This window comes from Serinus canaria, chromosome 11, assembly GCF_022539315.1.
Source record: "Serinus canaria isolate serCan28SL12 chromosome 11, serCan2020, whole genome shotgun sequence".
Taxonomy (NCBI): domain Eukaryota; kingdom Metazoa; phylum Chordata; class Aves; order Passeriformes; family Fringillidae; genus Serinus; species Serinus canaria.
In genome coordinates, this window is record NC_066325.1 from 11,764,106 (window position 1) to 11,786,960 (window position 22,855).

Genomic DNA, 22,855 nt, shown 5'->3' on the forward strand with positions numbered 1-22,855 from the left:
TTTATGGTACTGTATTATATAAAGGAATGCTATACTAAAACTATACTAAAGAATAGAGAAAGGATACATACAGAAGGCTTAACAAGATACTGATGAAAACCCCGTGACTCTCGCCAGAGCCCTGCAACAGCTGGACTGAGATTGCTCATTAAGTAAGAACAATTCACATGAAACCAAACAAATAACCAGCTCTGAATAAACAATCTCCAAACCACATTCCAAAGCAGCAAAACACAGGAGAAGCAAATGAGATAATATAGTTTTCCTTTTTCTCTGAGGCTCCTCAGCTTCCCAGGAGAAGCATCCTGGGCAAGGGGATTTTTCAGAAAATATGATGAAAATGTCATCTGCTGTAAAGCCTTGACATTGTGATGCTGATCTACGGTTTTCTTTCTTAATGCCAGAAGACTAAAGAGTCACTTTTCTTTCATTTTTGGTTTAGCACAGTATGTTTACATTGGGGTCCAGTCATTGCCACCAGATTGCTAGCAAATATTTTATGCATTTCATTTTTTAGAGCAGTTTGTAAAAGTTATTTTTGTCCCCCGACTAAATGTCGTGAGCTTCAACTGCGACTTTCACAATTTGAAATCTGTTTGTACATTTCAAAGCAACTGTATTGAATATCAATGAATTCGGAGAAAACACTTAGAATAAAAAAACAAAGACAAATATGAAAAAAAAAGAAAAAACAGAAAACAAAAACCGAAAAACCAACACAACCAATTTAAGTCAACAATTTAATGAGCAGCAAAATGACCTCGGACTTTAAGGCTCACAGACACCAGAGTATCCCCGGACACTGGAGCTCCTGCTGCAGTCGCTGACAGGGAGCGCCTGGCTCCAAAGCAGCTGCTCCGAGCCCCTTCCTGCCAACCCCGATGGAAAGGGGACATCTACTGGCAGCTAAAGATATTCTCCCAAAGACACAGCTAACATTGAATCGGCAAAATTAGAGCAGTACCTTGGTAATGTTTACAGAAGGGAGGGCACTTTATTTATACTCAACTTTATATTATCACCAAGCACACAAAATGTCACAAAAAATAGCTATTAAAGAAATCCCAAAAACATGTATTTGAATTAAAACTGTTATAATAACATAGCAATAAAAGAAATTGCAATTAGGAAGTCTAAATTAACATGCTGTCATCTTTATTTGAATATTTGCATTTCAGCTGCATATTCAGCTAAATAACACAGTAGTCCTCACTTGTTCTTTTTCAAAAGCTTTATAACAAGTAGATATAAAAGGCAAAATTTTAATTTTAAATTGACTACAGGCAAACCTTGGCACATCAGAAATTTTCTGTTTCAAAATATTTCAAGTTTTCCTTAGACGCAATCAGCTTTTAGAAAACACTTCTAGTGATAAACTCAAAAAATATTATAACAGATTTAGTCAATTACAGTTCTATGTAAGACAGGACCCAGGTGGCTGAACTGCCAGCCTTCATCAGCAGTTCATTTTAACTGACTCAAATAGAAGAAATATTCAGAAATGAAGGTGGGGAAAAGTTTCATTCTTTAAAAAAAAATAGGACTCGAATTTCACTAATAAAATATTAGTTGAAAATATCTCAGTTCAAATAAGCAAACAAAACTTTTAAGCCTGTCTTGGGCAAGCCTACTCTGCAAATGAAGAAACCCCAAGAAGAAACACCTGCTCTGGATGCACAGCTGCAGCTATTGAAACAGAGAATGGCCATTTCAAACTCTTCAGTCTCACCTCCAACAAGTATAATAAGAATACATTATCTTCTCTGTAAGCTGGGCAGGAACATCCCATGGCATAGGGATCGTCTCCAGATAAATTTATTAGTCTCAAGACAATGGGAGCAGAAATGACTAAAATGAGTCACCTCCAAACCAGCACTATCAGCAGTGTGAAATCAGGAGACGAAATACAGCCAATGGTAATTCTGTTCTGCAGTTACACAACACGGCAACACAAATGCAGGTGAAGGAGTTTGTGATTGCAAGCACAGAAAAGGCTTCTTTTTCAAAATCCAGTTTTGTGGCTGAGTGTGAGGACCCTTTCTTTAACAACAGCAAAAGTCAAATCAGAGTTCATTACCAAACTTCACATCTTTGGTAAAACAGTTAAAGCTTAACACTTTTTAAATTTTTCTATTAAACTACATGCATTTAAAGACAGCAATTCCTCTGATAATGCTTTGTAACACAACACAGTCTAAAACTTCAGTCACAAAGACTAAAAGCATTCATCAAAGAACACAAAACACTTAGGGCTTACCCCAAGCTCCCAGCCTTCTCCAGTGATGGAAGCCATCAGCCGAACACGTGTGATGCAAGTATTTATCTTCCATTTGGGAAGGAGAGCTCCTGGAATTGAAGCCAGCCCATCAGCCACAAAACATCTGCAGCAAAATTCCAGGTGAGCAGCGCCCAAGGGACCCTGCTGGTGTCTTCAGGGGTGAGGCTGAGGGGTCAGCTGGGCACAGCTCCACGGCCAGGAGCTCGCTGCCTCACCTGAGGGCCGGCGCAGCCCCGGAGCCGGGCCACAAAACCTGAGGGCAGCCCCGGGGCCGGAAAGCTTCACAGGCCGGGTGCCAGACCAGCCCAGTCTGGCCCCTCTGGCTCTGCAGCCGAACCCCGGGAGAACCAGAGCGCTCGGAATATCCTGTGAATATTCTGTAATCTTGATAGATTTCTGCCCCAGCCACCGCCCTATGTCAGCAGCACTTTGTTTTTTAACGTTTCTCTTATTTTTTTTGTCTTTTATTCTTTTTTTAGACAAGACCACAGTTTTCAATATGATGAAGAAAGTCAAAGTTCAGAGGAAGAGCATCCTCAGGCCTGGTCTCTCGTCAGCCCCATCTGGAGGGCTCTGGTTTATCCAAAATGCTGCCACTGCTCTTGCAGTCATTTTACACCAGGAACTGCTAAAAATTATACTCTGGTCCCATGTTCCACATGTTTGGTTTCACACACAAAACCACACAGCCTGAAACATCCCCAAGTTCACTTTCTAGAACTGCTTTCCACCATCTCATGCTAAACAATAAACCAGCAGTGGGTGATAGGTAGGTACAGCTGCTGCACATGGCAGAGCCTGTTGGCAGTTTGTGGTGGGCATGGGACTGCTCCCCAGAGCAGAAGCCTGATCATTTCCAACTAAGCCACAGAGTTAAATGAGTAGGGTGAGTGTTTACATCTAAATCACAGCTGCTGTGAATGAGGTTCTCCATTCCAGCCCTGCCTCACCTTGCCAAGGAAGCAGAAAGCCGCAAGTTCCATACAGGTTTTATAAGAGGGAAAATGAGAATGTTTCAACAGCCTGCAAAGCCATGACCAGCTGGACTGTGGCAGACTGTGTGTAATAAATGGACTACACAGCTACCAAATTTTCTTCCAAGGCACAATGAGAACGTTAATTACTATTGTGCAATTCTTTATACTATTCAAATTACTTTAAAAGTAAGATTTTTGGTAGACTTCACCGAGATGAATATTGGGAACAGATTAGTGTAAACACTTCCATTTAAAAACAATTAAAAATACTCCCTTCCAGTTTCACCTGATTGAGCTGAAACTTAATTTGGGAGGTTTTGATGATGAAATAGTATCTGGCATGAGATATGTCTGACTAGAGAGAAATACATCTTATCTTGATATGATTTCCCCCCTTCCCCATTTTCAGCACAAAAAGTCAGACTGTCTCTATCTTGACTTAAATGTAGCATTTTGGGTTGCAGAGAGATAAGTGAGTGACCCATTAGTCCAATTAAATGTAAACAGGAATGCAATTTCAAGTTCAATACTTTGTTTCCTCTGGCAACAGAAAGAGAACACTAAGCATGTAAACAGTTACATCATGTTGCCAAAAATGTGTTGCACTAGGAGAGAAACAGGCATCGTACAGATTTCTGGCTTACTAGAACATGCAAAAACACAAAAACAAAACAAAAAAAACCCCACAAAACCAAAACCACAAAAAAACCACCACAACCCCCCAAAAAACAGAGATGTCCCAAAGTACAGATGCTCTTCTAAATCTAGGAGAAAAGTGTGTAAGGTTATTTATCAAAGCCTGATGCTCTGTGAAAATACATTAAAGCAAAGCATAAATTACTTTCAAAAGGCAATGCACATTGTAAGCATCTCTTTTATTGTAATATAAAGAAGCATACATCATTCAGTTCTTTAAAGTATAACTCAAATTGTACACTAACAAAAAAAGATCAATTCAGACATCCATGAACATGTCAACAACAGAATTCATTACATTTTGCTCTGCTGGTATTGCACTTGGAATGATTTAGAAGTAAGGCACAGTAAAAACAAAGTCATTTAGTGCTTCTACAGCAGATGTCTTTTTTTAAACACGTGCTACATGACGTAAAAGTTCTTCTAGCTTATGTATATGCACACAGGGGAAAAAGAAAAAAGCATGCACTAGAGAATTCAGATTTCAACATATTTTGCTGTTTCATAATATACAAATAAAGTAGTTTAAAGATGTAAACAAATTGCATGCACATAAACTAGAGCAAAAATCTTTAATACAGTATCTGAAAGCTATTATGCTTAAATAAAAAAATATAACTTATTAGTACTCAGGTTTATGTGCCATTTTTGTCCTGTAGAGATTAAAAATATGGGGTTGGGGCAGGGTGGGAAGAGAGGGTTTTTCTGGTTTTGCTGTTGATTTTATTTTTTTGCTCTTTACACATTGGCTGCAGTATACCGGTAAGAAGGTCAAATATGGCTTTTGCAAAACAATATCTAATGAAAACATGAAAAAACACAATTGGTTCCAGATCCAGCATCCTGATATTTTCCAGTCAAGAACAAAACAAAAATCAATATGATCTACGCTTTGAACTGGGTAAGCCATGCATTTCAAAAGACCTTTCTAAAGACATTTAAACTCTACAAGAACGAGACACTTTGTCAAGTGTAAACACTTAAAAACTAAACACAGAAGAATCTGAATGACTCAAGCATCGTTTTCCACTTCAAATGCTACTGAGTAAGTTTTGCCCATGGCTGTGGTAGCTGAAGTGATACTGGACTGTCTTCAGAATTAACTGCATGCCAGAAGCAGCTTTGCTTCTTTTTACACAGGTACCTTAGGAATTAAGTAAATTAACTGCACAATTTTTGGTTTCACTTTATCTTTGGCATAGGAGATGCCATCTTTCAAATTAAAAAGGAACATGTACCAGGCTGCATTCCAATGTGTTATGCTGAAAAGGCACATTTGTTGCTGCCTGGGTGGCAAGGGAAGACTTCTTATTTTGCAGAAGGCACGGTGTTGAGTGCAGCATCCTTTCCTCATCCTCCAGAGTGTTCAGTTAGACCAGGTACAGTTGTACACAGCGGCTGCCCAGGAGCTGTCCGTTTCTCTCAGCCACTGCTTGCTTAGCTAGATCCAGGCTTGGAAAAGTCACCAACGCCTCGCCACTGGGCTGCCCACTAAAATTGTAAAGCATGAGGATGGAATCTGCTTGGAGCTGCAATGGTACAAGAAGAAAATAAAAAAACCTATTAAGACCAGAGAGAACAACTGGAAATGCAGTTTTTAATGCTGGTGCATTTTTTAATGCATCTGGCTCACTCCACTCCTGTGTCCATGGTGAAAATATTCTGGATGTTAAGAATGGGAAAGAGAAGGAGTGAAAGATTAAAGGAAATTTAGCTTTTAGCTTGGCAAACAGTAGCAGCTCTTATTCTGCTGGAGTGCTGAGTATAGTGATGTAGACATAATTCTGTGCAAAAGTTTTGCTAGAGAAGCAATTGAGATTAAAGGTTGATAAAAGGAGAGAGTAAGATGTTAATAGGAGGTGAATGGAGCAAGAAATCCAGGCATGAATAATTCTTGTACTATGTAGACTACTGGCCAAGTGACAAAGGCTATTAAGGCATGTCAATACTCACACACAAAGTTTAAAAAAACCCAACACACATGCCAAAAATAAAAGAGCTGTATGAGTTCTGTGTTGGAAGAATGAGCTGAACTCAACACAGGTACACAGTGCAAGGAAGATTTTTCGGAAAAATTAAGTAAAATTTGGTGTGAAACAGAATTAAATAGATATTTATTGTAATTTTAAGAAGGCTAAGGAAAAGCAAATTAGCAGACAAGATTATTTAGTCATTGGAGTTGATTTACTTTTGAGGGCATTTGCCCTCATAAAGTCTTAAAAGGCAGTTCCAGATTGCTGAGTTCAAAGCAGACATTACAGTCAGCCCTATTGTACCCCATCCATTTTCCATAAGATGCAGGATATTCTTCCAAGCTAAGTTTGAACTCCTGGTTGTTGGCCAGAAATGTAGTCTCAGTTAAGTTTCAAAATGAGAGACTAAAGGATCAAAAGCTCAGCATACAAGGCTAGTTTTTTTGAAAAACAGCATCAGACAAAGCAATGCTGGAAAACCAACCAGTTTTATGAGTATTAATTCAAGTTCATGTGACATATTTCTCTTAATTTATAAAAGGTTAAAATATTTAAGTGTTTCATTTCTGTAGAACTTGTGTGTGTCTGGTACACTACAAGAAACAGCAGGCTTCTCAGTTATTATCAATAACATTTAATTCATGTATCATATAATATATCACCTTTACATTCAAACATATGAAAATAAATCAAGTGCATGCCAGAGCTTCACTCACCCAAACACTAAGCAGTCAGTAAAAATATTCTTAAAACATAAGCACCAGCACACTTTTAAAACCAAAACCATGCATAAGACAGTTAGTACAAACTTTCTGCCATTTCTTCTCAGAGAACTAAAGTTAGTCAAGAAAAAGCATGCAGAAAGAAATCAAAAACCAGGTAAAATACATCATCTCTAAAGCCCAGTTCTAGTGTGGAAGCAATCGTGTTTTATTTCAGAGTAACCCTCTCTTAAAGTTAAAGCTGTACAGAACTTGGGTTGAGCAGCAAATCTGACCTAAAAGACGCTCTGCTCTAAACCAGCTCTTTGCTGTTAATCCATATGGGATCAACTCATTTACCATCAGCCCAGAATAGAACTTTCATATATCAGCTCAGAGTCAGCTGAAAACACACATGGAACACATTTAGACCTCTGAGCACAGAGGAGCTTTAAAAACATAGTTTAAATAGCAATATTGGTGTAATACTGATGTAGGGATCTAGAAATTCATGTTATAAGAGCTGCATAGAAAGGTAGCAGGCAAGTCTACACATTCTGCAAGCAACTCAATTAAAAGAGCTAAATGGACCCCTTCAGTTTCATTTTAAGACATACCGGGTTTAAGTTCTTATTTATAGACAATTCTAGAGAAATAGATTTTCTGTACCATGGGTGTTTTAAACTTAGATTCAGATTCACACAAATCTTTTTCCTGTATTGTTTTTTTAACTCTATAACAGTGTATAATACTACTTTGTACCACTCAGAATTCAGACTGAGCTACACCATGAATTAGACAAAGACTGTTTCCATGTCATACTTAGTAGAAACCAACTGCTGATTTGGTTTTCCAGTTAATCACCAGACCATGCAGTCCATCTGCTCCCTACAGATCCAACACAAGAAAACAACTTATGTGAAAATAACTGAGTTGATGGTTGTTAGTGAAAGTACATTTGTCTGTGAGAGTAATTCTCTCAAGGCACAGTGTGTGACTGCCATTTTTAAACTGAAAGGTTGTTCTGTTTTTTTCTTAAGGAAAAAGAAAATGTACTAACTAATCAGTAGCCTTTTGAATGGAATACAGTAGTAGTGTGGCACCATGTAGTTCACATAAGCCATAACAAAATTTCTCTGAGAACTATGTGTAAGTGCCAAAAAATGCAGGCAAATTTACTGTTAGTAAACCTAGTTAGTTGCATTAGAAAGTCACTATACCCAAAAAACCACTTCTGGAAAAACTAATGTAATAGTTCACATTGCATTAGGGAGATCAAGGAGGAGACATATTAACCTCTAGCCAGTTGTATGGTACAGAAAAGACACAGCCAGAGGTCTGGGGGTTTTCACACACACATTTGTGTGTGCTTTCGAGCAATATCAGGAAGAAAAAAAAATCTTCTACCACTCTACTAAAAGGAAAATATTGGACTGAAAGGTTACATGAGATACAAGCATTAACAAACCCTTCTGGAAGTTGAACACACCATCTGAGCAGAACCAGGCAATCACTATCTCCACCACTGCTGCCCCATCAGCTACAGATCACAGCCAGCCCATTTCCTTGGGTTAGTTGATTTTTGAAGCAGGAAGACTAACACCAGGATCCCAATGCAAGCTACTATGGGGGAAAGCCACAAGCAAAGATCTCTGTAGCACCAAGCCCTTTCCCTTCCCCTTCATCTGGAGAGCCCGGCTCTGGCAGTCACATCTTACCTTCTTCAGAAGTTACAAAGTTACAAACAGACCCACTCTTTCGGTGCTTGTAACACACTCCTGGCTTGATCGCTCAGCTGAATTAGGCCATTGTAGTCATCAGGTGCATACTACAGTACAAGTGTGACATGGGACAATCAGCAAGAGAAGGAACAGTCTGGCACAGCAAGCCACAGACCATCATTTGCAACCACAATTAAGAGCATCAGCTATAACAACTGGCAGGAGACACTGAATTGGACAGAAGCTACTTTTATGTAAGATAAAACATACGATAATTGTATTACCGGCTGTAGAAATACAGTAAATGCTTGTGGGGAATGTTCTAAACTGTGTTTTTGAAGTTCTCCTGATCAAGAAAGGGAAATAGCTCAGACCATGAAGTGCTCTTTTTTTCCTTCTACTCATGAGATGGCAGCACCAGGTAACCAAACTCTTACATTTTCATAAGCACAATCACAAACCCAGTAATGGCTCTCACTGGGACAGATGAGCATCTTCCAGCCTGCACACTGAGCTGGGGGAATAGAATAATTGTATGGATCTCATTCAGATCTTTTATGCACTCATGGAAATGAAGTGCAGCTTCTCTAGGGAAGAGTGATAAATACTTGAGCTGCAGATAATACTTGTACTCCATAGACTACACCAATGTAATGAAAGAAAATCAATGCTCCAGCATGAATGCATTCACAAGGTAAAATAGCATTTATGCTAGTGTAGGGTATTTCTACATTGAAAAATGAAGTAAACTGCACAGTGTAACTGCATCATGACAGATTTGTAGAAGTAATATATTAAAATAAAAATAGTGACTGTACATAACAGTCACACCATCAAATTAGAACAAAACCCTCATATATGAATCAGATCTAAGAATTCTTAGAGATCCTGAACATGAACAGTAATCACTCATGCTACTGGTCTGGTACAAATATAACATATATAGTCAGGAAATACATCTTGGACAATATGAAATATTGCTCTTAGCACATAATCTTTCCAAATCACATATCCTGGGAAGGGACTGAGCATTCTTACACATGCTGCAAAGACTACTTGAGTGCTTCCTGTAGTCTAGAAGACAATAGTGTTTAGCATAACCTGAGTTGTAGAATATCTTTTTTCAGTGGCAAGAGGAGTTTCCTGTCTCCCCCCAGACAGACTAATGCTTTAGATGATTGCCAAATGCACACAATGTAGATGCACTATGCTGCCTTTCCTTTGATATTTCTATGATGCAAAAAGTCTCCTGCCAGCTTAGGGAGAAAAGGGGTATATTTGGGCATACAGAACACATATCCATCCAAAAAAGAATTTGAAAAGGAAAACAACAACCATCTTGTACACACCTTTCACAGAAAACAATAACCAAGAGCCCAGAGAACAAAAAAGAAAAGAACCCCCCAGAATTTTACTACTGAATTCTAGCCACATCTAAACCCATGCCATTAAGTAAAAGACAAATATAAGAAGTATTTTCTAGATAGTCTCTGCCAGGGCAACCAGACCGTGCAAATATTAGATTTATGAGTTCCCAGACCTGCCCTTGAAACAAATCTACAAAATGTAAGTTTACTCTTTGGAAGGAATGTCTCAAGATAGTACATACTTTAGATTATCAGTAGATGTACAGTAGGCAAAGTTCTACAGTCTTTCTGTTGTAAGGGACAGCATTTCATAAGTGACACTTGAAATGGAATAAACAATGTAGAAAATATGAAAGTTGGAAAAATATCCTGTAAAGAGTTGTCAGAGCTTAGGCAAAGACCTAAAGAAAGTGAGAAAGAAAGAAAGAAGAAAAATAAATTCATCATAAGACCTAGAAATAGAAGTAGCATCTAATCACAAGGATAGGTGAGAGACTGCAGTCAATTAAAACAGAAGCTGTAGAAGAGTAAATTCTTCAAATAAAATGAAAACTACCTAACTTGCTTGAGTAAGCACATGATTGTGAATCTTTCTGATTCTGTCTGCATTTCAGAATCCATAAGAACAAAACAAGAACATCCAACCACACAGGACAAAACCAAGGGTAAACTGGTTAATAAAGATGTAATACACTAAACTTCCTCCTTGAGTTTTCTTTTTCTTCAACCTATTTTATTTCTTTGTTCTTCCCTTGCTGAGAGAAATATGGGACTGTCTTGCCCTCACAGACTGTGCACAGGTTTAACCAGGTCATTAACCACTAAGTCATTGATGTCCATTTCATTTTTGCAGTTTCTACAGTGAATATTCAAAGCTCAGTCTAAAAACAGCACATACAAAGCAATCTAGAGAAAATAACCCACTGCTAAAAAAAGAAAACCAACAGCATTGAAACTGGAAAATATATTTAGACACGCTCCGACTGGGAAAAAACAGGAGCAAATGATAGAAAAGGAAAACATCATAGGCAAAATGGCCACTTCAGGAAGGCAGCTGCAATTCTTGCCCAAACTGCCCATAAACTTTATCCCAGAACAGTTCCCAAAGAGAAATCTCAGACTCTGGAAAAAAGCCTAGCTAGACTCAGCCTGGAATATAGAATCAGGTTTGATGGTAGGTAACTGCAACCTTTAGCACAAGAGTCAGGAGAAATACCCTACAGTGGCTTTGCCCCTAGAAGCACATCAATTGTACCATAAGACTGCCAATACAAACACCCCAACACCTGAATTCTTTGTGGAAGAGATACCACCTGGACCTTCTGTGTATCAGAGACTGAAACAGGTAATGCCTGTTCCAAAAATACAGAGGGTGCCACTTCATCTCTTGCTTCAATCGTGGGACGCAACAGACAGAAACTGTAACCTCTAATTTACTGGTCCCACTCTCACAGATGCTTTCTCCACACAGGCAACATTTCCAGGTGGGAGATAAATTTAGGAATAAAGCAAAACAAGCAGTGTGCTCTATTCTGAGAGTGTGGGGGTGAGCATGGAATAATGTCTGTATTGCCAGATGACTTCCCAGTAAGTGGGAATTCTTCCTCTACCACTTCCCCTTTCCCTTCCCTAGTCAGAGGGTGCCATGCCCTATGGACTGGCACACACATGATCCCCCTCTCAGACTGCAGATTTCAAAAGGATCCCAAAGGAAATAGAGAATACTTCTTTGTTTAAGCACACATTTCAGAGAAAGAAACTCCTAATCTCTAAAAAGTCAGCAACAGTGAAGATTGCTGTCCTGACAGAACAGAGAAATGTCGTTAGTGCCCTCGGAATTTAGCCATCCATCCACTTCCCTTCACTTCCTTATTACTGTTTTAACCACAACTCCCCCTCCTCCCCTCCACCATCAAGCCTTAAATTCTGTGCCTCTGAAGCCTCGGAGGATTAATATACTGCAAAAGCTCTTTATAGCTGCAGACAAAAGACACTTAAGCCCAGTACAGCTTTAAACACTAAATAGTGTTCTTCGCTTTTCTTATGTAGAAACATGTACACAAAGAAGTCCTTACATTTCCATCCCAGCCTTTTCCAGCAAATTCAAGGGGCTTTTAAAAAGCTCAGATGGAGACCATGGCCCCTAAATCTTAGTCACTGTCTTCTAGTTGTTTGTTTTTTTTTTTACAACTATTCTTACACACAGCTTACCTAAATAGCAAGTCTGCTTTCTAAGAACTAATCCACAGGGTCTTTTCCAGGCAGGCATGAGTTCACTTCACACTCATGCCAACCTCCAAGAAACTGGGCAAGTACTACCAAAAGGAGGCTGAATCCTGGCCAAGACAACAGCTGTGAACTGGTTTTTGGTCAGCTAAGACCACAGGCACAGCCAAACTGCATCTGCTTTTATATTAACCTAAAAGTTCTTGTCATGATACCAACCCTGCCACTATTTGCATTCTCAGAAAAAAAGTTTTCATAAAACTGCACACCAACAAAAACCCACACAAACACACACAAAATCCAAACCAAGTAAATAACCAAACCAAGCCAAACAACAGCAACAACAACAACAACAACAAAAAAACTGAAAGAGAACCCCAACTCCAAAAGAGCCTCCAGTATTTGGAGACTATAATATTTTGCATTGATTCCTTTAGTGGCTAAATAGCAAAACCCATTAAGTATTTAGCCACTTAATAAAGGAAAAATAAAAATACTTTAGTGGAAAATTTTGTTCTGCTATGCATCAACTTCACATAAATTCATCACAACTACTACCCCTGTTCAATCATTATTTACTGGAGTTCTCTCACTGCTTCTGCAGCTGTACAGAGTGATGGCCTGAAGTAACACTGAGGAGTTTTGCTGTGTGTTATTACTACATTTGCACCACTTCTTCCCCAGACTTCATGCCACGATATGAGTTACTTTTCTGAATTCTTGAAGAGTCTCCTCACAATCCCATCCATGGATCCCTCACTGCAACATAAAGCCCAGAGACCAGGATCTGCTGAGCAGCTGGTGAATGGCGTGGTGAGGGTTTTGTTGTTGTTTTGGTTATTTTGGGGTTTGTTGTTTTTTCAATGTGGTTTTAGTTGGCTTGGATTTTGTGGTTGCTTTTAGCTATCCTTTAGCTATGTATCCAGCACAAAATTGGACTCAAATCAATGGCCCTATTGCTTTACACTACAACTAAAAAACAGTTTAATGTGAATTACTGAATCAGAGAGTACTAATATTAGCTCTTTTGAGTATTACATATACTACAATAATATACAGAAAGGTGATGGGGAAAATTGCCATCTCCCTGATTTACTATTAAAATTCTTCCCAAGTTTTTCAATCGCTTAATCCAAGTTACAATAAATACATGCAAGCTGGAAGGAATTTTCCCCCAAAAAACCCCAAGAAACAGAACTACAGGAAGAAATTGAGCTGCTGAAACATTAAACAAGAGGCTAATACCACTAAAATGAAATGAAAATTCAAATGCTGCTCTGCAGACTTTTAAATTATTTGTTTTTTAGAAGCATGTACTGATGTTGAGACCAGCTTGTTGAAGCCCATGATATCTCTTAAGAGGCAGGTCTGGTATGAAAAGTGCTTTCACTTAAGTAGCAACATGTGCCCACATGCAATATACAGAGCCCATGAAGCCTGAAGGAAAAATTCAGAGGAGAATAAAGCAAGAACTAAAACTTAAACCCTGTTCCTTCCAGGCAAGCACACACAAAGACAAAAATCACCCTTCCATTTCAGCATCTCCGATCTGGTTCCCAGAATACCAACAGTGAGGACCATTGAATACCAACATCAATTAGCTGTACACAGATTAAAATCATGCCCAAACCACTGATGACTGTTAAGGGCTCACTTTATGAACGAGCAGAAGCATCGTGCAATAAATCCTTGGGCAGCAGCAGAAAATGAGAAAACAATGTGAAGAAAGGGGAGGAAAAAAAAAAAGGATTAGTTCTTGCTCCAGAGATGTAATATTGTCCCATTACAGTAAGTCACCATCTCTTTTTGCCCTGAAGGAATGAATGAGTATAAAATTAGCATTACCACATGTGGGATTCCAAGAACAATTCAAAAGAATTCCTGGTTCCTTTATAAGATTTTGAACCTGATCTCATTTGGACAACATCTTCTAAAGAAATCAAAGAGGTGACCAATTTAATAACAGTAACTGATGATCACAGGAGGTTGCAGCAGCAGAATATAGGTTTCACCTTGTGGCAAAATTTCTGTTCCTATAACTATTTAATTGTGCAATACAAACACCAGGAATTGCTCTCCAAATGCAGAAATGAGGAGAAGAGCAAACTGAGCATGAGACACAAAGTCCAGGTTCACTAAGCTGAAGATTTAACAAAAAGGCAGAGCTGCTAGAGGTGGTCACTGATCTGTTCCATGCATGGACAGGTTCAGGCCACATTTTTCAAAGGTGCAGTTACACTTCTAGATAAATTTCAATTTAGCAAATTAGCTTCCATACCTAGGGTTTTAATACATCCACCATCTATCCAACAAAACCCCCAGCCAGTAGAAAACAACTAAAAGGCAAAATATCAATGGCTAAACAATAGAATGAATGCTTATTACTTCTCTGGGTATCATGAAAGCCACAAATAATTGAACTTGGTTTGAACTCTGGAAATATCTGTGGAAGAAAAAGCCCTAAAATACAACAATATGCAGTTTCTTTTTACTGTTTGTCAAAATTCACCACACTTTTATGTGATAATCTTTTTCCACTGAAAAACTGAGTATGCAGAACTGCTTTCAAAACATATATGTAATGTTCAAAGACAAGAGACAACAGGTAGAGCACTGCATCTTCCAAATACTCAAAACTTGGAACATACACATTTAAGCATCTGTTCTCAGTCTACAATCTCTTGCATACCAGATATCTGACTCAACAAATTAAAGCTCATTGTCTTCTAAGAATCTAAAGATTAAAAAAAAAGAAATAAAGAAAGAAAACATACCATGCCTGAATGTTTCCTATTACCTCTTGCAATATCACTGTTATCCCAGAATGTTGAAGGACAAGCACGCAAGATTATTGCCTTTTGACACAAATCATTTGTTCACTTGCAGTGGTTTGAGAGCCACTCAAAGGTCAGAGCTTCCAAGAAGTAGCCAAAAGGGCAGAATTGGCAGCTGTTACCCACAGGAGTTAAATACTCACCAGAACATATTCAATTACCTTTCCTTTTAGCAAATATGTCATGACAAACCATGGATATAGATACAGTATCCTCTGAGACAAAAAGGAGTAGACATCAAATACATCAAATACGGACTGCTGGAAAACAGTGTTTGTAGCTGGTGCCTTTTTTTTTTTTTTTAGACTTATCAAAAAGATAAATTTTTGCTCACCTGAGAGCATTCCATCAGTCCATACAGACTGTAGTTTGTTACCTATAGTATATTACCTATAGTATATTTGCTGTCAGTATGGACAGCATGGATAATACAGATTTTCTTTAGTTTGCAATGTAACACAGCTTTAATGAAAGATGCTCCTGCCTGTAACCAAAATAATTAGCAACTGAAACAGTGTTTGACCAAGACTTGTGTGTCTTCTTTTGCAAGTCACCACACCCAGCTCACAGCTCTCTGTCTTGGAAATCAGCAAACTTTCAGTGTTGAAGGACAAACACTGACCCTACCAAAAGGCTCCCACCACCAAGTGGCCAGGACTGAAAACTTCTGGTAGCCCCCACTTTCCTGACAGAGCCCCTTCGCAGCCCCACTCACACTGGGGCTCTGACGTCTTCAAACTCAAACCCCAAACCCAGACACCAAATCAGTGCTTCCAGATCAGGATTTGTTTGTTTAATAAGAAGGAAGGCAAATTGTGTGTTACTCTTCAGTCTGCCAGTTAAATACACAACATGCAGCTTGCAGTTTCCAAAAGCTCTTGCTTGCTCAGTTTGGCCTCCACTGATCGATATTCAGAGGTCCAAATACCATCTCAAGGAGAGGGCTGCATACTAACCTGGTACCCCTGGAAGAAACTGAGTATCTCCTTCATTCCTGTGTTATATGGCAAGCCCTGCATCCGGACCAAGGCTCCAGGCTGGGGCAGGATGGGAGTGTGGGTGGCAGTGGCAGCAGCTGCCACAGCTCCTGGGGGAGCTGCAATGTATCCCACCGTGGTAGGAGATACTGGAGGGCTGAAAGAAAGAGAGGGAGCAAAATTGTTACAAAAAACAGTAACTGGTTCTACTACTCAGAATAGGCAAGATGAAACCGAAAACAGATTTGAAAAATAATCTAAATACTACGGAAAAACAAAGAGTCCTGATGTGGATTGTTTTGTGGACTTTCTTAATTTCTCTTCAGCATCTCATGATCTATTTTTAGAGAAGGGAGGGAAGGGAAAACAGCTAACATTTGTAGTTAAAGACATAAGGAGTGGCATTTGTTATTTCACAGGGGAGTAGGAAAAGTAGCTGCAGATGACTTGTTTTAAGATTGTTAATAAAAACACAAAGAAATAAAGGGGAGGGGTATGCCATAGTATGAAAGGGAGGAAAGCACCGAAATCTGGCATTTCTTAGCCACAAAATAGGGAGTAATTAGCATCTCCATCTCTGGTCCCATTTACCCAATTACCAGATACTCAAGCTAGCAAGTGTCACACAAGCCTAGGAGCTATCAGTGAACAAGCTATTTCCCCACAACCCCAGTACCAGACTTCAGTGACTCATGCGGATACCATCTGTGGAAGGGAAAAGGTGGAGATTTACTTTGCTTTCACATGTAAAAATGTGAAAGCAAAGTAAATTCTTTGGTCTCACTGACATACAAAATCAAACCTAGTACACACCTATGATGAGTCTTTCTGCATGAAAACAGTATTGTAAGTAAAAGAACAAACTAAGAGGTGAGGGTAGAGGTGTGGATTGACACAGTTTCTCTTCCGGCCAAGAAATAGAACTGCCTTAGTGACATTGCCTCAGTGCCAAAAAACCCCTTTTTGGCCAACAATATCAAGAGATTCAAGCAGTACCTACAGAGATGAACCCCCTTACAAAGTCACAGAGAAACAGTTAAAATGGTTTCTGCCTCTGGTGCTGAACATTAGGTTCCCAGGACTACCTACACTAGAAGTGCAAATTTAAGAGCTGTTCACAGGTGACCACAGAGTCACCTACTGCACTGGGATGAAAGGTCAAGAGGAGCAGTGAAATCTCGGGGTTACCTGGGATAGTAAGCTGTGTAGTTCATGTAAAGCTGAGCAGCCTGAGCTGGGTAGTAGGTAACAGTGGGAGGAGCAGCTGCAGAGGCCTGGGGCGTCCTGGTGGATGGCAGGAGGGCTTGTGGCTGGTAAAGGGCTGCTGCCTCTGCTGGGATCACAGCTGCTGTTTGGAAAGCAGCATAAGCTGGTGGAGAAAGACCTAAAACCAAATCAGGACACAGCAACAAAAAGCAATCAGAATGGAGAAGTCTCAGATGAGTAACCCCTCTCCTACAGCAATGTGATTAAAACCATCTGGGCATGATTGATGAACACTTGAGCAAAGACTGCTCTCTAGCCTCTCCCCTGGAGACCTTTGCTACATTGCCACAAATAACAACCAGGGCATTGGGAATGAGTAATTCCTAAAAGTTCCCAGCTCCCAGATCTGAGCAGCCTTGTCTATATGTAAATGGAAAGTAGGGAACTTCAGAGTTAATAAAGAAAGCATAAAGCCATGTGCATAGAGAAAGCAGGCGTGCACACCAACACACCCTGGTGTTTTCTAACAGAAGTTGTACTCTGTGGGACAAAAGCACCATAATAGTGCTTGGGCATCCACATGGGTGCACACATGGGCATCCATAACTACTGACCATGAGACTCCATGTATAAGCTTCCTGAGACTTCAAAAAAGTATTTTTAGGATATAGCAAATGGAAGGGAGAATACCCCACTAGATCACTAGTCTGATGTATTTTGATGGACAAATACCTAATTTGTACAGGAACAATAAACTTGGCTTGGTGTGCAGTCAAATTGGCTTTTTATACTATATTTGGCAGCTTTTTATTATTTTGCAAATACACATCAGTATCTGCTTTGCGATTTGGTAGCGAGACTAATAAGAACAATACAGTAAAATTCCATTATAGCTCCTCAGTAAGGTTCACTGTAGTCTTAAAAAAATTAAAAGCCACCCAATTTCACCACTCTATGGTTGGTTAGTATATCATCCCAGTGGGTGTTTTCCTTCAAAAATAAGCCCAAAGAGTACCTTCTCAATGCTCTGAGGCAAGATAGCAAGAGCACTCATCGGCAGCTGGAATATAGAACTTCTCCCCATTTTAAAAATCCCTCTCATTCCAAGTAGGTTTCACTACAGGCAAGTCTACTGCAGAGCTCAGAAGAACAGTACACCCATAAAAAGCAAAGTGTGCAACAATTTCACTGGCAAGGCCTTGCTGCCCTCTACTCACCACCGAAAATACAATAAAAATGCCTCTGATCAGTCCCATTATTGCCCAAAGGGAACAATTCCAATCTTAGCATGTACACAGATGGATGATTATTGATCATGGCAAAACCCGAGTCAAAAGGTGAAAGGCCACAAAGCTTCAGCACCTACCACATATCAGCCTTTAGCAGCAGAGAGCAGAAGAATTGGAGACTTACATGGTAACTTACATGGCGGTGGGGATAAGCCACTACGATTTAAAGTGCCACCCATTAAAACAAAGTTCATCTCCTCTCCAGAACACTGGAATACTTCCACATAACGGTCCTTCATCATTTTTTTGTGACATTTTTGAGCCACCATAAAGGCTTTGTCAGCAGATTTCATTTGAATAAAAGCATCACCTGACGGCCGTCCCTAGAGGAGACAGGGAAGTAATTGTAGGTCAATCTGTTATGAAATCACCCAGATCACAAGAAATGCAGAAAGGACTAAGATCAAACATCTACTGAGATCTTGTATCCTTATTCCTTTTCTGAGTGACTCACAACTCAACAATTCTATTTAGGAGCAGAAAAATCAGGACTCATGCAACAAGTGCCCAGTTAACACAATGCTACTTCAGTCCTCTGCAGAAAGAAAGAGAATCATGTAGCATGGAAAAAAAATCTGGAGGTCTCTCATCCAAAAGCTGTTCAAAGCAGGACTAACTTTCAATTTACATCAGGCCGCTCGTGGCCTTCTCCACTTGAAATCTGAGCATCTCCAGGGGTGAAGGTTCCATATCACCTCTGGGAACCTGTTCAGGTGCTTAGCCAATTTCTCATTGCGATTTTATTTTTTCCCTTTTCCATCAACTGGAATGGGGTTTTTTGGTTGTAGTTAATTCACATTGTCTCTTCTTTTGCTGTGAAGCTCTAGGAAGAGCCTGGCTTTGCCTTCCCTACAACTACTTTTGAGGTAACAGTACAACAGCATAAAGTTTCAGATCCTTTACTAAAGTCCATAGCTGCATTGGAAGTTATTTCCAGGTCTGATTTTCTGCAATCTGACAGATACACCTGTCTGTATAAAATACAAAAAACTTCTTAACCAAAAAAATATACACACACAAACCTCCCCACCAAAACAAATATAGTAGATCTCTCATTTGTTTTCTTTAATACCTCAGTATTTCTGTCATTAAGAACTTATATTTTCCCTGTTGTGTTAAAAGTATCTCTATGATCACACCAAAAATGTAAAATACACCCAAACCACAATTTTTAATTATCAACTCTCTTTAAAGCCTGAGCAACTGCTAATCAAGTTAGAAAAACTTCTTTTTGACACAAAGAGCACTCAAACAACACAGTAGGAACCCTGAAACTGACAGAGCAGCTATGCCATCTAAAGGAGGGATTTCTGTTGTGTATCTCCAGCCTCTGGCTGAAAACACCCTCCATGACAAGGTCATCATTCAAAGAACAAGCTTCATCTTCCCCAGGCTGATGCATATATACACACACAGAGAGAAAAGCAAGGGTGTATGTAAAAGGGGAAGAGAAATGAAGCAAAGACAGATGCAGAGAACATTTTATTTTCCTAAGGCTGGAGAAGACTAAAGCCAAGATCAGGTAAGCTGCCCTGACTTCTAACCTGTTCAGTCAGTGCAAATTTACTCCTCCCATGCAAAATGCTCTTACCTGCTGATTAAGGACCATGTGAACTCCATGGGGCTTGATATCCCCCGTGGCATCTCCCATAAATTCCAAGATGTCATCAATGCCAGCAGTGTAGGGAAGACCCCTGAGCCGCACGCAGTCGCGGACGCTGCCCGTGGCAATGGTGTACGGTGGGGGGATGACCGGAATGATGGGAGTTGGAAGAGTTGGAATAAGAGGAGTTGACATGTATCTATTAAGTACCTGTTGGCAAAAAACCCACAGTAAGGCAGATTTACAATCATCTGAGCACAGAGCAGTTCTCATGATACTATTTCCAACAAACCCTAAGTTATTGCAGTTAGTTTCCTGTTAGGCATTTGGAAGTTTTAAACTCAGAAAAGGAGAGGGGAAGACTAACAAATTCAATTTGCCAGACCCCAATAACAGACTTTTCTCATGTCAATATAAAAAAAGTTAAAAGTCAATTACTATTTATAGTATCTCAAAAAGGAACATCTGAAATCACATCTGTGCTAATAAACCAGTATTGCCACATACAGTTCTTAGTTACATCAGGGTAAATTAAAACCAGTCATTTTAAAAGAACTGAAACCTGAAATAGCCAGTAAGTAAAGGCACTAATTTTAATTTATTCCAAAACCTGATTAGTTAAGTGAGGGTGCTAATTTGTTTAACCTCAGTGCTCATCTCCAAATACAGATTTTCTGAGGAAAAAATAAAAATTAAAGACAAGAATATAGAAGACTTTGATCTCAACATTTTCTGTTGACTTGTTTCCAAATGTCAAAGGGAACCTATGACACATGTAGGAGCTTATTGCTGAAAACCATTTTTACTGATGATTATCACAAATAAACATTCTACTGAAAGAGGTACTAAAAAACAGGTCACAAAGCTTTAGTTTTGTGAAAAGTGATTCGGCTTAGGGAGTTTATTTCAAGAATCTCTTTGTAATGCATTTCAGGACAGAAATCTCTCTCAGTTGTGTGGAGAATATTGCAACTACTTTGTACTCAGACTAAGTAGGTGACAGCTGGCTTTACCTCTTGTAATTACTCAAACAAGAAGCCTGTCATTTCCTAAGAAATAATCCCTTGTCCAAGCAGCAAAAAAATTTGGGTGTCAGCCCAGACAGCTGTCATAAAGGAAGAAGCAATGACATATTGGTAGAATATAAGTTATATCCAGGTCTCCCTAAAAAACATGGAAGCAGAGACTTGGTTGCTGTGACAGAGTAATTAGAGGATTTTGCTTCCTTCTCTCTCAGGATGGAAGCTGTGGGGGAGGGGGAAATGCCACTTCTCAACCTTCACAGCACACAGATTCTTGGCTGCTGTAATATCCATATCACAGTAGCAGCAATGATCTACAAGTGTGGATATTCTTTCCCTTGTCCCATCCCTTTTACAGAAAGATTTCACTTGTCACATAAGTTGCACAGTAACTGTTATTACACTTTTATAGCCAGTGGTTATGCAAAGACCAGACCAAATCTAATAGTGGTTCCCTCTGGAGCCACCAGTCTGGAAATATTCTGTCTCAGGAAGAAAAATACAATATGTGATGTTTTTCATTGAGACAAGATGCTGGTGACAAAATAAAAAAGTTTTACCAGTTGAAGTAGGTAATGATGGTGAAGGATAAGGAAAAAAGGTAATATATTACCTCAGGAAAAAAACCCCCTCCCTTCCTTTCACGAAAAAAAAATCAGATACATCCTCTTGATTCTTACTTTCCAGGAAAGCAGTTGCTCATTTCATAAATCCAGATTTGGCTTTAATATTAGAAATTCTGTACATGGAGACTAGCATTTAAAGTCAATACTGCAGATTTTCAAAAAGCATTACAATACTATCAATCTACTATATTTTTATAATTATTTTTGTGATTTCAGTCAACCTTTAAGGAGAAGAAAAACATGCAATGATTTTCATTCTATAGTCTGAAGGATGGTAAAAAAAACACCCAAGCATTGACAACTTAAAAAAAAAAAACCAAAACAACCACGCCCTCCCCAAACAAGCAAAGCAAAACCAGTGCTGCACAATTTTCCATGCCCATTAGGAAATATGTCTTGACCTTTCTTGACATTTTTCATATAATACATGTTCATGGTTCTCTACACCATATTTGTGTGCAAATGTTAGAAGAAATGTTTCAACTGTTCAGTTTTGAGTCTCACAACCAATAGTTACAACCTGTTGGACCTCTGCTGCCGTGCTCCTGAAGAGTTCAATGTAACGTTTTCCAAGTATTTCTTTGTGCTTTTTAAGTGCATTCTGTGCATATTCTTCACAGGAAAATAACACAAATGCATCTCCTGTGGGTCTGCCATCTGGGTACTTGACAAAGAGAAGTCCCTCTTTCCCTCCTGTGACTGGGCACTCTGGCCCAAGGAACCCCAAGACATCTTCCTGGGTAGCAGTGAATGGAAGGCCTCTCATCCTGATGATAACTTGATTCTCCTTGGATAAGAACTGGGCCACTTCATTGGAGGTGCCTGGCAGAGAGATAACAGCACATGTGGTCAGTGCTGGGCACCCAGTTCCAGGGGATGCAGCAGCAGGGAAACACTAAGGAATAGTACAGTAGGTAAGCAGCCAGCAACAAACCCAGATGAGACCCAAACCACTACTCATTCTCAGCAGTCTGTTTTGAGGGGAAAACCTCTTCATTTGCAAGTCCTTCATATTTTAATGACATTGGAGCAAAGATGAGATTAGTGTGAATTAATAGAAGATACATGGATGCTACCACTGCAAAGGCTGGAGGGAAGTCTGTGAACATCACAGCTCAAATGCTCACAAGCTCAGTTTCAACCACATGAAAACAGAACTTGACAGGGTCAAATATTCTTGGAAGGCAAAATAGGAAAAGCTACTTCATTATCCATTTGCATCCTCAGTTAAGAAAAAAAAAAAGAACTTGAACAACATTCCTATGAACTGAAGTAATCACACTGAACTCCAGCATCACTTACCTCCTGCAATTTTTAAGAATTCTTCCCCAGTTGCCTTGTAAACCTTGAAAGAAAGAA

General features: G+C 39.4%; 1 protein-coding gene across 5 annotated transcripts in view; it reads right to left on the minus strand.

Annotated features, from left to right (window-relative positions):
* Positions 1-4,111: 4,111 nt before the first annotated feature.
* The window catches only part of ESRP2 (epithelial splicing regulatory protein 2), a 41,929-nt gene continuing 23,185 nt past the window's right edge, over positions 4,112-22,855 (minus strand). For 2 of the 5 annotated variants that reach the window (XM_050979108.1, XM_009090639.4), the window contains exons 10-17: positions 22,799-22,841; positions 22,017-22,318; positions 19,837-20,058; positions 18,370-18,568; positions 16,939-17,134; positions 15,730-15,907; positions 8,344-8,453; positions 4,112-5,480 (exon numbers count right to left, since the gene is read on the minus strand). In XM_050979108.1, the coding sequence (XP_050835065.1) occupies positions 8,364-8,453; positions 15,730-15,907; positions 16,939-17,134; positions 18,370-18,568; positions 19,837-20,058; positions 22,017-22,318; positions 22,799-22,841 (1,230 nt within the window). In that variant the 3' untranslated portion in view covers positions 4,112-5,480; positions 8,344-8,363. Of the gene's footprint in view, positions 5,481-8,343; positions 8,454-12,698; positions 13,628-15,729; positions 15,908-16,938; positions 17,135-18,369; positions 18,569-19,836; positions 20,059-22,016; positions 22,319-22,798; positions 22,842-22,855 lie in introns of those variants that run through there. The other 3 variants (XR_007778597.1, XM_009090640.4, XM_050979109.1) reach the window with 3 other exon arrangements.